The sequence below is a fragment of the Mirounga angustirostris genome, unplaced genomic scaffold (assembly GCF_029215605.1).
Source record: "Mirounga angustirostris isolate CCGP_5_RB_7025 unplaced genomic scaffold, mMirAng1.0.hap1 SCAF_13, whole genome shotgun sequence".
NCBI classification, from domain to species: Eukaryota; Metazoa; Chordata; class Mammalia; order Carnivora; family Phocidae; genus Mirounga; species Mirounga angustirostris.
Genome location: NW_026991721.1, coordinates 5,575,496 through 5,590,508, shown reverse-complemented (window position 1 = coordinate 5,590,508; position 15,013 = coordinate 5,575,496). Strand labels below are relative to the sequence as shown.

Here is a 15,013-nt window from a genome sequence, read left to right as displayed (position 1 = left end):
TGGAAACCAGAGAACAGGCTCCACCTGCCATAGACTGGGCCTACAGCTTACTTGCTGTGTGACAGGTCCCTTGCTCTAGAGAGCCTCAGTTTCCCCATCTGAAGAATAAATGTGTTGGTCAGAAAGGCCTCTGAAGCCCCCCCCCCTCTGGCTTTCGGGGATTCTGTGTGTAGGAGCTCTAGACCCCAAATGCCTGGGTTAGAATCCCAGCTCGCCCACTTACCAGCTGTGGGATCTTGGGCAAATCATCTGTCCTCTTTGGGCCTCAGTTTCCTTACTTATCAAAGGAGGATAAGAATTATACATAATAGGATGGAATGAAGTGACACACGCCAAGTGTCTGGCATTCAGGAGATGCTCAGTGAACAGGAGGTCAGGGCTTCGGGTGGAAGAGTTCTGGCCAAAGACAAGATCTCTTGAGACCTGGTGTTTGAGCTGAAAGGGAGGGGAGGGCACAGAGGGAGGCATGAGGAGCAAAGGGTCTGTGGACCCTGCCAAGCCATCCCCAGGGGCACTGGACCTCTGAAGTTCCACTCTACCCCCCGGCATCCACTTTCCCCCTCCGTCAACCACTCATAAGCACCCCACACCCCAAGCCAGGAACTCCCAGCAGAACAGGCAGCCGGGGCCGGGATGGTGCAGGGAACGGAGCAGCCACGAGGCGGCAGCAGAGACTCGGCTGGGGCCCCAGGGGACTCCTGGCCTCAGGGAGAAGGGGGTCGGGGGGTCAAAAATGCGGCAAAGGTGACAAGGCCAGGGGGCACTGGAGCGCATGGAGGCTGGAAGGTGGTCACCTGCCTGCTGCCCCTGCCATCAGGTCATGCACTGTATTCTCACCTAGGTGGTCGTTTGGTCCTTTTTCGTTTCTCCAGTTTGTTTATTCTTTTGAGTCAACCAACCTTCCTTCCTCTCTTCCCTGCTCTGTTTTCCTTCCTTTCCCCTCTTTGTCCAGCCAGGCAGTCAATCAGACATAACATCCTGAGCCTCAGTTCCCAAATCTGTAGAATGAAGGAAGCAGATCACTTGCTCTGCTCACGTCACAGTCTGACGGCTGAATGAAATAATGCACATGAGGTGTGATGTCACGAAAGAGACCTGCTGTGTGGCCAGACCTGGATTCAAACTCAAGTTCTGCCTCTTAGTAGCTGTGGATCTTAGACAAGAATTTAACCCCTCTGCCCCCCAGGGTTCCTCATCTGTAAAATGGGGCTAACAATTTCCACCTGCTAGGGGACAGTGCGGGCACACAGTTAGCTATCCATTAATGGGCGTTGTTATTCTTAGGAAATGTTCAGTGAAACTGTAAGACATGACATACGTCAAGGATGTCATTATAATGATTATCACTATAGCAACCAAGGCCAAACGCCTCTGCCTGACTCTCAGCTCCCTCCACCTCCAGTCTGGCCCCACCTGCCTCCTAGCCTTGTCACCCAAAGCCCGATGACAGCAGCAGTGGGGAGAATAGAGGATGACAAGGCTGACAGCTGATCCCTGGGGGACGGGGCACCTCCCACCACTCCTTGGGGCGGGGAGCCCTGCTCGGTGGCTACACACCCAGCTCAGTGCCAAGTCATTGCTCAGCCCTTTGGCAGTTTCGGGGAGGAAAGAGCACCTAAAGGGTGGGGATGTCATGAGATGCTCCCTCCATCCAGATGAGGCTCCATCCCTCCTGCTGACTGTGGCCCTGGCTGAGCTTGGAATAAGAGTCAGGGGTCTGGGCTCTGCCTCTTTGCAATGGGGATAGTGACTCCTGCCCCAGCTGCCTCATTGGTCCCCAGTGAGGTTCAACATGGGTTGAGGGTGCTTTTCCACCTGCCTGGCTTTGAACTCCACAAGGGATGACGTCATGACCTGCATGGGGAAGGGTGTGTGAAACCCAAAGATTCTACTGTCTATTCCTTTGAGCTTCACTGAAAGCACTCAATCCAGGATCTGGGGAGAGCCTTGTGCCCATTTTCAAAAGATTTCAATTCAGTTCAGTTCTGTATTTATTCCCAGCATCCAAAATGCTCCACTATCCAGGCCCTGTTTGGCATCTCAGCCTCTCCTGGCACCAGCTCCCCAGGCTGACCTCACCTTCCATCACAGGGAAGGACCACAGCACCCCCTCAAAGTGCCCCCTCTCTCTTGCCTCCATACTTTGGCTGTGCTGCTCCCTCAGTTTGGACCACCTTTCTCCCCCCCTCCCCCATTTGACTATCTCACTTTTTCTTCAAGACTCTGGCCCCTCTCCTTAGAAGGGTTTCCTGATCCCTGCCCCCCCCCCCCCAGGTAAGGAACCAGCCCCTCTTCCCTATTGCTGTCCCACTGCCTGTCCCCATCTCTACTGTAGCTCTTACCACACCAATGTCCTGCTTGTCTCCCATTCTAGAGGTGAGCTTCTCAAGATAGGGACTTCATCTTGAAGTGTTCAAGGTTCGCAGGCTCTTGGGCATCGGTATTGGTTAAAGAGTAAGGATCACTAACATGCACCAGCCATGCACCAGACCCTACTCTAAGCACTTTATTGGTGGAAGGTTCCCTCACTTTCCTTAGATGATGCCCCAGCCAGAGCTGAGACAGGTGGTCAATGACCCACCTGCATCGAAACTTCCTGGTGCTGGCTGGGGCAGGGCAGCAACTGACCCATAAGGGTGTGCCCGGGTCCCCCCCTTCCCACCTGGCCTTACACATCTGGAGGGAGGATTGTGGTGGGCTCTGATTCCAGAGCCCTGGGGGAAATGCACATTCTTTCCTTCACTCATCCATTCATTCACCCAAAGTCACTGGCTCTTGTTCAGGGCCGACCGGCGCTGGGCACCGGGGACCCAGTTCTTGTCCCTTTAAAGCTGGTAGGCTCACCTGGCTGACCCCCGCCTCCTTCCTCCCAGGGGAAGCGGGCCAGGTGCCTCCTCTTCCCCTGTCCACCCTCCCCACACACAGTCATCGTTCGGCCCCTTGTCTTCTCCCCATCGGACCCGGGTGCCCTCCCGAGGACGCAGGCTGAGCGCGGGACCCCGTCCTGTGCCCCCTCCGCAGGGGCTCCAGAAGGGTTTCCCGAGGGGCCAGCCCCGCCGCTCGCCCCGCCTCCGGGCGCTCACCTGGGCGCGCGCCCCCGCCCCCGCCCCCGCCCCCGGCCGCCCGGCGCGCACTTCCTCCCGCCGCCCCGCCCCTTCCACATTCCTGCCCCGCCGGCCGCCCCGCGCCGCTGCCCGCCCGCCCGCCCGCCCGCGCGTTCGTCCGCCCGCCCGCCCGCCCGCCGCTCGCGATGAAGGCGGCCCAGGCCGCGGGCGCCGAGGCGCCGCAGGGCGCGCGGTCGGTCAAGGTGGTCCTGGTCGGCGACGGCGGCTGCGGGAAGACGTCGCTGCTGATGGTCTTCGCCGAGGGGGCCTTCCCCGAGGTGAGTGCCCGCCCCTCCGGGCCCCGCGCCCCCGCCCCTGCCTCGCGCGCCCGGCCTCCCGGGCGAGTTCCGCACGCGCGTCCCGGTGCACCCACCGGGCCCTCCGAGGGGTCTCCCGGCGGAGTGTGGGCTCAAAGGCAGTTCTCGCTCCGCCATCGGAAGCGAGGGCCTCAGTAGTAGCAACTGTAAAGTGGCAAGAATGGCACCTCCCTGGGAGAGGTGTCACAGGGACTGACTTAGGCAACCTGGGTACACCGCAGATCCTAAGAGAGCCCTTGGTGGCCCAGCATGGCTGGGAGGGACTAAGGGCACTGGAGCCAGACTTGCCTGGGTTCGAATCATGGCTTTGTCACTTAAAGCTGTGTGTCCTTGGGCAAGTCCCCTACCCTCTCTGTGCCTGTTTTCTTGACCACATAATAGGAGTAAGGATGGTGCCCACCTTCCAGAGTCACTGTGAAGAGTGAGTTAACACAGGTCAAGGGCTCAGCTCTGAGTCTGCAGCAAGAAGGACTCACTGAAATTTGGGAAATATCTCTTCTCCACCAGCTCTTGCATGTACAAGGGACCTCTGGTGGGCTCTGTCGTGGAGGTCAGAGCACACCAGACTCAAGTCAGATAGCTTGGTTGGCACCTCAGCTCTCCTCTAACAAACCTTGTGGCCCTTGGTACCTTGCTTACCCTCTCCGAGCCTCCATTTCCTCACACAACCTCAGAGGGCAGTGACCCAGTGAGGTGGAATTAGGGTAGGGCTGAGAGACAGCCCGTGTGTGCCTGGACATCCTGGACGCGCTGGGCACATTGGCTGTCAGTCCTTCACTAGCGTGCTCAGTCTGTCCAGGCGGGCTCCCAGGCACCAGGACGGGGGCTGGACCCACTCACTCTGCCACCGTTCAGCCCAGTTCTGGGAGTCCATGGGTTTGCTTCCAGCATCTCATCTCCTCCTGCCTGTCCCATCATCCTCCAAACCCCTGGGCTTTGCAGGCCCCTGGGAGTCTGATGGGGGAGGCAGGAGAGGCTAGGCCTGGTAAAAGTGTCAGACCTTCCTTTTCACTGTGGCAGCATCGAGCCAACTCTTGCTTTGTGGTTTATGGAGCTGACGTCACCTCCTCTGGCCAGTCACAATTTTTTTAAGTTGGGTGGGACAAGTTTCTAGGCCCCCAGGCACTGCCCAAAGTAACCCAACAATTATGGCATGGTGGGGAGAGGGATCAGGCCAGCCAGGGTCTAGGAGACCGGCTGGGAGGGGTGTCCCGGGCCCTGAGACATCCTTGATGGCAAGGCTCATCCTGATTCCAGAGAGGTTGCAACATGGAAATGGGCATCTGGAAGTTGATGGAATGTGTGTTTTGAAGGGCAGGCTGGGCCTGGCCAGGGGAAGGGAGGACATGCTTGTCACCAGGGAGATGGACCTGTCATTGTCTAGGCTCCTCATCTGTTAGAGGACCCCTCTACTTCCAGGCACGAGAAAGAAGCTTCTTTTAAAAGAACCACAAGGTCCAAGCACCAGAAAGGCCTCATTTTAGAGGTGGGAAAACTGAAGCTAAGAGACAGTCTTGCCTTGGGGAGCAGGGCCCAGTGGTAGTGCAAGTCAAGAGCCCAGATCTCCCCACCCCTGACCAGGACACTCCACAGTCCCCAGTGCTCTGCCTGCCAGACCAGCCTTCTGCTCCGGCCCCGAGACTCCTCCTCTTGGCAGGCCTCCAAGCTCAGGGAACCAGCAGCTAGAAGACCTCGAGTCCCCCAAAGAGCAGAGAGTAGGCTGGGATTTGAAGGGGCCTCAGGAACCCTTGTCTGGCTGTGGCCCAGCCTCGGGTTCAAAGCCAGGGAGCAGAGTAGAGAGACTCCTGAGGTAGAGGGAAGTCCAGGCTGGGCACCAGCTTCTGCCCAGTCCTGGCTGACGTTTGGATTAGCAATCATTCCAAAGCCCAGGGGTCTCACAGAAGGGTGGGGAGAGGAGGGGGCAGGGAGGACCAGCCCTGCCTTCCAGAACCAGCTCAGTCCCTCCTGGTCCGCACAGGGACTCTCATGGGTGTGAAACCCCTGACTCTCCTCTCTTGAACTACGTTCCCCCATCCTGCAATGATCCATCTGTCTGTCTGTGAGCCCCATGAGGGCAGACCCAAGCCTGAGTCACCTCTCCCCTGGTCTGGCTCAGACCTGGCCCTGCCTTTCTGGCAAAGAACAGCTCAACAGATAAGATTAGACACTTAGTGGTCAGAGTGACCCTGCCTGGTGGCTCGAAGAACACAACAGAGAGTGTAGACAAAGTCTATGGCGGGGGGGAGGGGGAGGTTATGCCAGTTAAAAGCCACGCAGTCTGGAATGGGGCTTTCCTGTCCACTCCTGATACCAGGGGCTGGAGAGTCGGTGACCTCAGGAGAGGCCAATGGCCTGGGACAGAGCCTGGCATCTTTTTTTTTTTTTTAATGATTTTATTTATTTATTTGACAGAGAGAGACACAGCAAGAGAGGGAACACAAGCAGGAGGAGTGGGAGAGGGAGAAGCAGGCTTCCCGCCAAGCAGGGAGCCTGAGCGGGGCTCGATCCCAGGACCCTGGGAGTATGACCTGAGCCAAAGGCAGACGCTTAACGACTGAGCCACCCAGGCGCCCCCGAGCCTGGCCTCTTGAGCCAGAAAGACCCGGTTCCATCCATAGCCAGCTGGCACTGTGTTACCCTGGGCAAGTCACCTCCCTGCTGTGTCATCAGGAAAATGGGGATGGCACTAACTTCCTGAGACTACAGGGATCAGAGACCAGGTGGAGGGCCATGCACAGTAGATCCCCAAAAAATGTGGATGATAGGGTCATCTCCACAGGCATTTGCAAAGTGCTGATACATGCCTCCCCAGAGCTTCGTGGCCGGCTGCCCTCCACCTCAGATCAGGAGGGGTCCTGCCACAGGTGGGAGGTGGGTGAGTGGACCCAGGTGTCAGTCCCTTCCATGGTGACAGGCTGGGGAAGGACACACCACCTGGAGGGATGGACAGCAGCTGGCGTGGCCTCCCCTATCACACTGTAAAGGGACACTCTTCTCCTCTAACCAGTGAGGGGACAGGCCCAAGGTCACACAGCTGGTGAGGGCCAGAGCCCGTCCTAAGCCAGGAACATCTGAGTCCAAAGCTAGTGCTATAGCCATCATGTCCCACTGTCTCCCGCCAGGCAGGGGACCCGAAGGGAGGGGCCCTGGGCAGGCCGGGCGCTGGGGAGGTAGGTGGAGCCCTTGTCTGTACCTCCGAGTAGAGGGAGTGACAGGTGACTAGAGTCCAGGGCGGATTGAACCCCTATCCCAGGGCCATCCTCGACTTCTCCATAGCCCACTCTGGGACTCACCTTTCTCCCCACCCTCCCCCTGTACCTCCCCAAGTGGCCTGGAGGCCCACACTGACCCACCACTAAGGGGCTGCCCCTTCCAGCAGCTCAGGGCCTGACTCAGTGCCGGCGGCAGGCAGGCAGACCGGCTTGAAGTCCGCCTGAGTCAAGGCAGGTACGGGCGCCACCTGGCCTAGGAAGTGGGGAGGACAGGAGGCCAGGGTCTCCCCATGCTGTGGCCCCACCGACCAACCCTGAGCAAGTGAGCAAGCCTTGGGGACCCTAGCTGTAGCTGGTCCAGCGTGCCACTCCAGCAAAGGGCTTGTGTCGTGGTCGAGTTTTGACAACCTCCTCACCTGTTGCACGTTCCCCCTTCTCATTCCTGCATTTTGTTGGTGTACCAAACCCATCCTGTTTCCATTCATCCAGCCTTTACGGAGAGGGAGTGTGTCAGGCTCTCCGCCTGGGGTGGCAGGGCTTGGGGCCCGAGTGACTTCCTCCTGATGCCAGACAGGGCTGACAAGAAAGGCAGAAATGGAGGGGCGCCTGGGTGGCTCAGTTGGTTAAGCGACTGCCTTCGGCTCAGGTCATGATCCTGGAGTCCCTGGATCGAGTCCCGCATCGGGCTCCCTGCTCAGCAAGGAGCTTGCTTCTCCCTCTAACCCTCCCCCCTCTCATGTACTCTCTCTTTCTCTCTCATTCTCGCTCTCTCAAATAAATAAATAAATCTTTAAAAAAAAAAAAAAGGCAGAAATGGAGAGGATGTGGGAAGGGATCTAGAAGGGCCTCCTGCGGGAGGTGGCATGGGGCAGGGGTCTTGGTTGGATTATGAGAGGTTGAGAAGCAAAGCAGGGACCCCCCTCAAAGCCACAAGCTCCCCAGAGTAGGCAGTGAGTCTAATTTATTACTTGCTCCCCAGTATCCAGAGATCTGGGGAGCTATCTAGAGAAGGTGCCACTGTTTACTGAATGAATATATGAATGAATGAATGAACAATCGAACGAGCAAATGTAGGTTAATGTCATTCCAGGAGGAGGGGACAGCATGAAGGAAGGCTCAGAAATGGGACAGTCCCCCATCCAAGGGGACAAAGATAAAAATAACAGTAGCTGGTACATGTGGGGTGCTTAGCGTGTGCCAGGCTCTGCTCTGAATCCTTACGGCAACACGCTGCCGTAGGGGCTTTTCATAGTCCCACTTTACAGTTGAGAAGCCTGGGGAGGTTCCGTGCCGCACTGGGGCAAACAGCTAGGAGGTGGCAGCTCTAGGCCTCACCCCCACTGGCCACCTACTTCCCAGAAACTCCCTCCCTCAGACTGTCAGACTCCCAAAGAAGGGGCAGGAGGTGCTACAGGCATTCAAGGGCTCTGGCCTGGGCACCGGGGCCCACCCTGCTTCAGCAGCTGTCCTCACAGCCTCCGCCTTGCCCCCTTCTTCCTCAGAGCTACACCCCCACTGTGTTTGAGCGGCTCGCCGTTAATCTGCAAATGAAGGGCAAACCCCTGAACCTCCAAATCTGGGACACAGCAGGTGGGTGTGCAGGTGGGAGGCGGGGGCCCCCCATGCCCAGGAGCCAAGCCCTGCCCCCTTCCTCCTGAACCACAGAGGCCCAGCCAGTCTCACCAATCTCCCAGGGACAGGTGTTGGCCAGGATTAGGGTCCCCAGGAACCTGAACCTTCTTTGCTCCTGCGCCTGCATCCGCTGCCTCCCCCAACAGAGGGTAGCCAACTGTGTCCTGGAGACAAGGGGGATCCAGAGCTCTTTTCTCTCAAGGGGTAAACTATTCCTGGCCTCCTAAGCATTCCACCCTGGCTTTAGCTTTTGTAAGATCTGCCTGACCTTGACCTCTGCCCTCCAGCTTCCTGACCTTATCCACATAGGGTTCAGTCAAATCCACACCAGAACTGAAAGCTCACCCCAGGGTATCCCAGCAGCCCCCTGACCATGCAGGGGATAAGGGGCCTTTGTCCTGGGTCCTACCTGCTTCCTACTCCTCACCCCCCAAGCCCAGGGCAAAGCCCAGGGCAAAGCAGGCTTTGTCCCTGCAGGCGAGACCTCTGCCTTGTCTCCGACTCCTACCAGAACAGGGCTCTCTCAGCAAGTGGTCTCACCCAGACCAGGGCTAACACAGCCTACGGGCAAGCCAGGGGAATACTGCCTGGAGGGAAACGTTCACGTGGAGTGGCCACCCAGGCACCACATTTAAATCAGACCACGAGGCACACAACCACGCCCTGATCCGGGCTCCCCCATCTGCTGGGATGACCTCCCTGATGTTGGGGAAGATCTGAAGGGAGTGCCCACCCCCACTCTCCCCAGGGCAAGTTGACTATGACCGCCTGCGGCCCCTCTTCTACCCCGACGCCAGTGTCCTTCTCCTCTGCTTCGATGTCACCAGCCCGCACAGCTTTGACAACATCTTCAACCGGGTAGGTACCAGGGCCCCGGGGAGGTACAGCCCCCGTAGCCAGGCCACCCTGCTCTGTCCCCAGCCTTGACTCCGCAGCCTGTCAGAGCGTAGCAGGCCCCGGATGACATCGAATCCAGCACCTTTGGTGTGTATATGGGGACACTGAGGCCCAGAGCAGAGGCAGCAACTTGCCAGAGGTCCCTTAGGGATTTGGTGGCAGGGTCTGGACTGAGAATGCTGTGGCTCTTTCCACCGTGACCTACCTGAGTATGCTGGGTCACCCAGAGGCCCCGCATCTCCCCAGCCTGGGCCTGCCCGAGGTTGCATGTATGGGCAGCCCCCTTCTGTGTAACTGGTAGCTTTCAGCAGCCTCCCAAGATGCCCCCCAGGCATGTCAGGGGTTCCCAAGGCTGCTCACTGCCCACAGGTGCCAGGGGTGTGGGCCCTTGAGTTGTTCTGCTCCTGCCCTGCTGCCGCCGGGGCCTCCAGGTGAAGGGCATGCAAACAGCGTGCCAGGGGTTCATCAGAGCACAGCGGGTGACGGCATGAGTAACATGAACCCCAACAGCGATGGTAATGTTGACTGAGAACTTCGCTCAGGCCAAGCACCGTTCTGGGCACTTCTGCCCATTCACTCATCTACTGCCCCTAACAACCTGATAGAGCCAACAGTAGTATTATCCCCAGGTTGGGAGTGGGAGAGATGTTTTGACCAGAGCGAGTGGAAGGCGGCCTTGCCATTTCCCAAGATGAGAAGGAGCAAGTGGAGGGTAGGGAGGTGGGAGATGGGGGCCTGTTGGACATCGCAGTGGAGGGCCAGGTAGACCTGGAGGTCTGAGTCTGCAGCTCCCGGGAGAGGGCCAGGCTGAGCTGGGCAGATCCATTTAGGAAGCACTGGTGGGGAAGAGCCTTGCACATGGGAAGGTCACCTGGAGAGAAGCAAGAGAGCAGGGTCCTAGGGCAAAGTGCCAACCAGGCGGTAGAGGAGGGAGAGATCCCTGCCTGGTGCCAGGGCTCAGACAGGATGAAGGCTGAGGATTCAGTGTTGGATTTAGCAAGGTGAAGTCACGGGGGAGACCAGGATCAGGCGCAGTTTTGTAGAGGGGTTGGAGTATGGGGAGTAAGCCCAGGACCCCACCCGGGCCCCATCTGGCTCCGGGAGCCAGATGGTTTGATGCCAGTTTTTTCTGAACAGACAAACTGAGTAGGCATGCACTCCTGGAGATATAAATCCCCTGTCTCCGGATTCTAGACTCCCCAGTTGCTGCCCAGGCTGAAATAACCAGGCCCCGGAGCCTCGCATTCCAGAGAGCAGCTGACACAGAATAGGAGTGTTCCCTCCAACAGGCAAACAGCTGCTGCAACCATTTTGTGAGCTGCTTTATTTTTAAAGGATGACTTATTTCTTCATATATTTTACCCACTTGGGAGGCGGTCCTGGGGCCCCTTACCTTGCAGAGTGGCAGGATTCTAGACCATGCGGGAGCAGGGCTCTGGGCCCCAGCCCCTGGGCTCAAATCCTGCCACTTCCAGTTGTGTGACCAAGGCCAAGTTATATAGCCTCACCGAGCCTCAGTTACTGCACTCTGTACAATGGGCCTGATGACAGAACTTGCTTTGTAGGGACTTGGGGGATTGAAGAGTTCATACGTGTGAAGTCTTAGAGCCTAGCACAGAGTAATTCTCCCTAAATGTTGGCTGCGCTGATAATCGTTGCTGAAGTCCACCTGGGGAGTGAGAGGGTGGCCCTTTCTCCCCATCTGTGGGGAGGGACAGCAATCCCATTGGCTAACACACACACCCGCACTGCCACCCTCCCCGCAGTGGTACCCAGAGGTGAACCACTTCTGCAAGGAGGTGCCCATCATTGTCGTGGGCTGCAAGACTGACCTGCGCAAGGACAAGTTGCTGGTGAAGAAGCTGCGGAAAAATAGGTTGGAGCCTGTGACCTACCACAGGGTAGGAAACCCAGCCCAGGGGTGGGGAGTGGGTCCCGGGAGGGGGAACCTCGGGGTATGCTGATCCCGCCCAGCCTCTCAGCAGCGTCCAGCACACTCAGGGGGTGGGTTAGGGTAGGGGTCATCTTGGAATGGTCTGGGCTTGGAAATGGTACCTAGAATACTCTAGAAGATTCTGCCTATGGAAGGGAGAGCGGGTGGTGTGCCCATTCAGGTAATCCTACCCACTCACTTCACAGATAGGGAAGCTGAGGCCACAGCTCTTCAGGCCATAGGCCCCTCTCTGCTACACATCTGTGAAGTGGGTTAGCTGGTGCCTTGAGAGGCAGGGACGCATCCCAGAACTGAGGCAGGAAACCCAAGGAAGCCATGAGAGTGCTTGGTCAACCCAGGGGCAGGAGCTGTGGGTGTCCTGGAAAAACTCACCTTCCACTTTTGTCCTGGAGACTCCCTAGGATGGCCAAGAGGGCTATGGGGAGGCGGGATGTGAGCTCTCCCCCTGCCCAGAGGCCGCCACCTCAAGGCAGCCCCCTCCATTCTCTCTGTTAGGGCCAGGAGATGGCGAGGTCCGTGGGTGCAGTGGCCTACCTCGAGTGCTCAGCCCTGCTCCAAGAAAACGTCCACGCGGTCTTCCAGGAAGCAGCGCAGGTGGCCCTCAGCAGCCGCAGTCGCAACTTCTGGAGGAGGGTTACCCGGAGCTGTTGCGTGGTGACCTGACATCTTGAGGCCCTCCCTGCCCCAACCCCCCCAGCAGCTCAGGAAGGAGCTGGGCGCTGAGCTGCCCAGTTGGCTGGGCTGGACCCAGTCCCGAGGCTGTGATCACCGAACTGCACCTCAAACAGATGGACACCACCAAGGCCGGGCCCCTGACCCTGGGGCTGTAATCCCTGGACTAGAGCGTAACCCCCGCCCAAGGCCTGAGGAAGGGGCTTCCAGAGCCCACCTGCCCTGTAGAGGGCTACTCCTGGAGTCCCCTAAAAATGACTCCCAGACTCCCAGCTCCCAGCCTGGACCCACGCATCCAGAAGCAGCCTGTTCAGTGCTATTCCCAGGGCTGCACCTTCGGGACCTGGCACTTCCAGGACCCTGGGCCACAACTCACACCCTCCCCATCCCCCTGCCCCCTGCCCATCCAGTGGTAACTATAACAACTAAAACTACATTGCTTGCCAGTTATGTCACGTGTCTTGCTTTACATACATGTTCCATAGCAGAAAAGAACCCACCACATGTAGGCACTGGAATGGGACTACCCGGATCCAAACCTGGCTTTATCACTTTGGGACCTTGGGCAAATTACTTGAACCCTCTGTGCCTCAGTATCCTCATCTGTGAAATGGGACCGATCACAGATGATGTCATGGAGCCTTTAGAGGAGTAAGGGGGCATCATGAGAGACACGCAAAGAGCTTAGCAGGTGCCTGGCACCCATTAAGTGCTTACAAAAGGTTTACAAGTGGGGGTTTTTTGTTTATGATAAATATATAATATTGCAGAGATGTAATATATGTAACATACTCAATAATATTATATTAGGGTTTTCCGGAGAAACAGAACCATATAGAACCAATAGGGTGTGTGTGTATGTGCAGAGAGAGAGAGAAATTGTAAGGAATTGGCTCATGGGATCACAGTGCCTGGCAAGTCCGACACCGGTAGGGCAGGCTGGAGATTCAGGTAAGTTGTGGGATCAAGCCCAGCGCCGGGATCCGTGTTCAGCATGGAGTCTGCTAGAGATTCTCTCCCTCTCCCTCCCTCTGCTCCTCCCTACACTCGAACGTGGGCTCTCTCTCTCAGATAAAATTTAAAAAAGATAGCTCAAGGGAGGGACCACTTCACGGGGATGTGGCTGACTCACTCAGTAGAGCGTGTGACTCTTGATCTCAGGGTTGTGAGTTCGAGCCCCATGTTGAGTATAGAGATTATTTAAAAATAAATCTTTGGGGTGCCTGGTTGGCTCAGTCGGTTGGGCATCTGACTTCGGCTCAGGTCATGATCCGGGAGTCCTGGGATCAAGCCCCATATGGGGCTCTGTGCTCAGCGGGGAGTCTAGAGATGATCCCTCCTTCTCTGGCTTGTGCTCGCTCTCTCAAATAAATAATAAAACCTTTGAAAAAATAAAAATAAAAATATATCTTTAAAAAAAAAGGGAGAAAAGGACAAAGACAAACAGCTCAAGAGAAGGACCACTTGTGCCAGAGGAGGGCTCATGGCTTGGGTTACAGAGCTCAACTGAGGCAGGTGAAATGATGTTATTGGCCTGCTCCAGAAACCCTACGTGGATTACAGGCTCCACTCCAAGGTTTTACTATAAACTGCTCAGGAATGGGAAATAACATTTCCTGGCCTAGATTTCTAGCCTGATTTCTCCTCCCCGCCAAGCACACCCCACGCCCAGAATATTCCCTATTCTCCCCTTCCTGCCCTCCCCAAGCCCAGCTCAGACAGCCGTCTTCTCTAATTTCCCAAAATCCATGTTCCTGGAGCCCTGAGGTTATGTTGCTATGATGCTCTTCACGCTGACTTCTTGCACATCCATCTTCTTGCACTAGACCTCAACTTCCGTGAAATCAGGACCCTTGTTTGCTTTGTCTCTTTGTCCCCAGCCCCTAGTTGAGGACGTGGCTTGGCCTGTTGGCACTGATGAGTGTTCCATCTCTGGAGTCAGTAGCAGATCTGGGTTCGAATGTCAGTGCCGCCATTTTCCATAGCTATGCGGTTTTATGAGAGTTATACTCTTTGAGCCTCAATATCCCATCTGGCAAATGGGAACGATCATATCCATCCCACAGGGTTGTTATGGGAAGGAAGTGACAATGCTTGTTGGGTGCCTAGCACAGTGCCGGCCATAAAGGAGCATGCAGGAAGCAGGGAACACATTGCAAGAAGTACAGCTGGGCTGGACAGGTTGTCCTATACTCGAGGGCAAGGTGCTGAATGAGAGGTCGGGAGACATAGATGCTGGCGTGGGCTCCTTCCCTGAGATAACCAGGGACTCCATCATTTGTTCTTTCAACAGCCCGGTGTCTCAGGAGCTCTCTGGTGTGCCCCACGCTAGGACAAGGGCTAGGGATATTTTTTTTTTTTTAAGATTTTATTTATTTTGACAGAGAGAGCACAAGCAGGGGGAGTGGCAGGCAGAGGCAGAGAGAGAAGCAGGCTCCCCGCAGAGCAAAGGAAGCCTGATGTGGGACTCGATCCCGGGACTCCAGGATCATGACCTGAGCCGAAGGCAGTCGCTTAACCAACTGAGCCACCCAGGCGCCCCAGGGCTAGGGATATTACACAGGGAATCGAGGTTTGTGCCCTCAAAGCCAGGTGTGTTTGCAATGCCCTGGGATAAGCACAGAGGAGGGGTCCAACCGCTCGTCACCATGTGGCATGGTCCTGTGTGTCTCCCCACTGGATTGCCAGTCCCCAAGCGCACAGACTGGGTTTGTTGGAATCCCCTGTGCCTCAAGTCACCAGAGAGAAAGCACTTCCTGGAAAGAGGATCTCCGGTGAGTACAGGGGATGACGTGTCCCGTCGTGGTGACCCAAGAGCCTGAGATGCTATGTGTGTGAAGTCTTGCAAGGCAGGCGGGACAAAAGGATGTGGGCCAAGGGGGCCGATAGGATGAACAAGAAGGTAGAAGGAGTGATGTGCTTGGTCCCTGGAGAGTCTCAGTCTTCTCACCTGACAGCGGGAGGAGTAAGTTCCGTTTCCTTGCCTTTTATCTCTTGGCAGTGTTCTATCAGGAATGAGATGATTAGATAAATAAACAGGTTTGCTGGTTAAATTTATGTGTCAACTTGATTAGGCGACAGTTTGGTTGTTTGGTCAAACACCAGCCTAGATGCTGCCCCTGAAGGGATTTTTTTTTAGACATAATGAACATTTGAATCAGTAGGCTTTGAGTAAAGCAGGGGATCTTGCATCATGTGTGTGGGCCTCGCCCAATCAGTGGATGG

General features: G+C 56.5%; 1 protein-coding gene across 2 annotated transcripts; it reads left to right on the top strand.

The window, feature by feature from the left end:
• Nucleotides 1-3,177: 3,177 nt before the first annotated feature.
• RHOD (ras homolog family member D) lies at nt 3,178-13,017 on the top strand. Of its 2 annotated transcripts, none has more exons than XM_064576110.1 (5): nt 3,178-3,382; nt 8,136-8,223; nt 9,014-9,123; nt 10,929-11,038; nt 11,612-13,017. In XM_064576110.1, the coding sequence occupies exons 1-5, from the start codon at nt 3,251-3,253 to the stop codon at nt 11,772-11,774; spliced, it is 603 nt and encodes a 200-aa protein (XP_064432180.1). In that variant the 5' UTR covers nt 3,178-3,250; the 3' UTR covers nt 11,775-13,017. The 2 variants fall into 2 exon arrangements, with proteins under 2 accessions (XP_064432180.1, XP_045749156.1); XM_045893200.3 differs by having other exon boundaries at nt 10,929-11,063; nt 11,612-12,257.
• The last annotated feature ends 1,996 nt before the right edge of the window (nt 13,018-15,013 follow it).

Coding starts and splice junctions, on each gene's coding strand:
- RHOD (XM_045893200.3), top strand. CDS start 3,251: ATGAAGGCGGCCCAGGCCGCGGGCGCCGAGGCGCCGCAGGGCGCGCGG. Junction 3,383..8,135: donor CCGAGGGGGCCTTCCCCGAG/GTGAGTGCCCGC, acceptor CTTCTTCCTCAG/AGCTACACCCCCACTGTGTT. Junction 11,064..11,611: donor AGCCTGTGACCTACCACAGG/GTAGGAAACCCA, acceptor TCTCTCTGTTAG/GGCCAGGAGATGGCGAGGTC.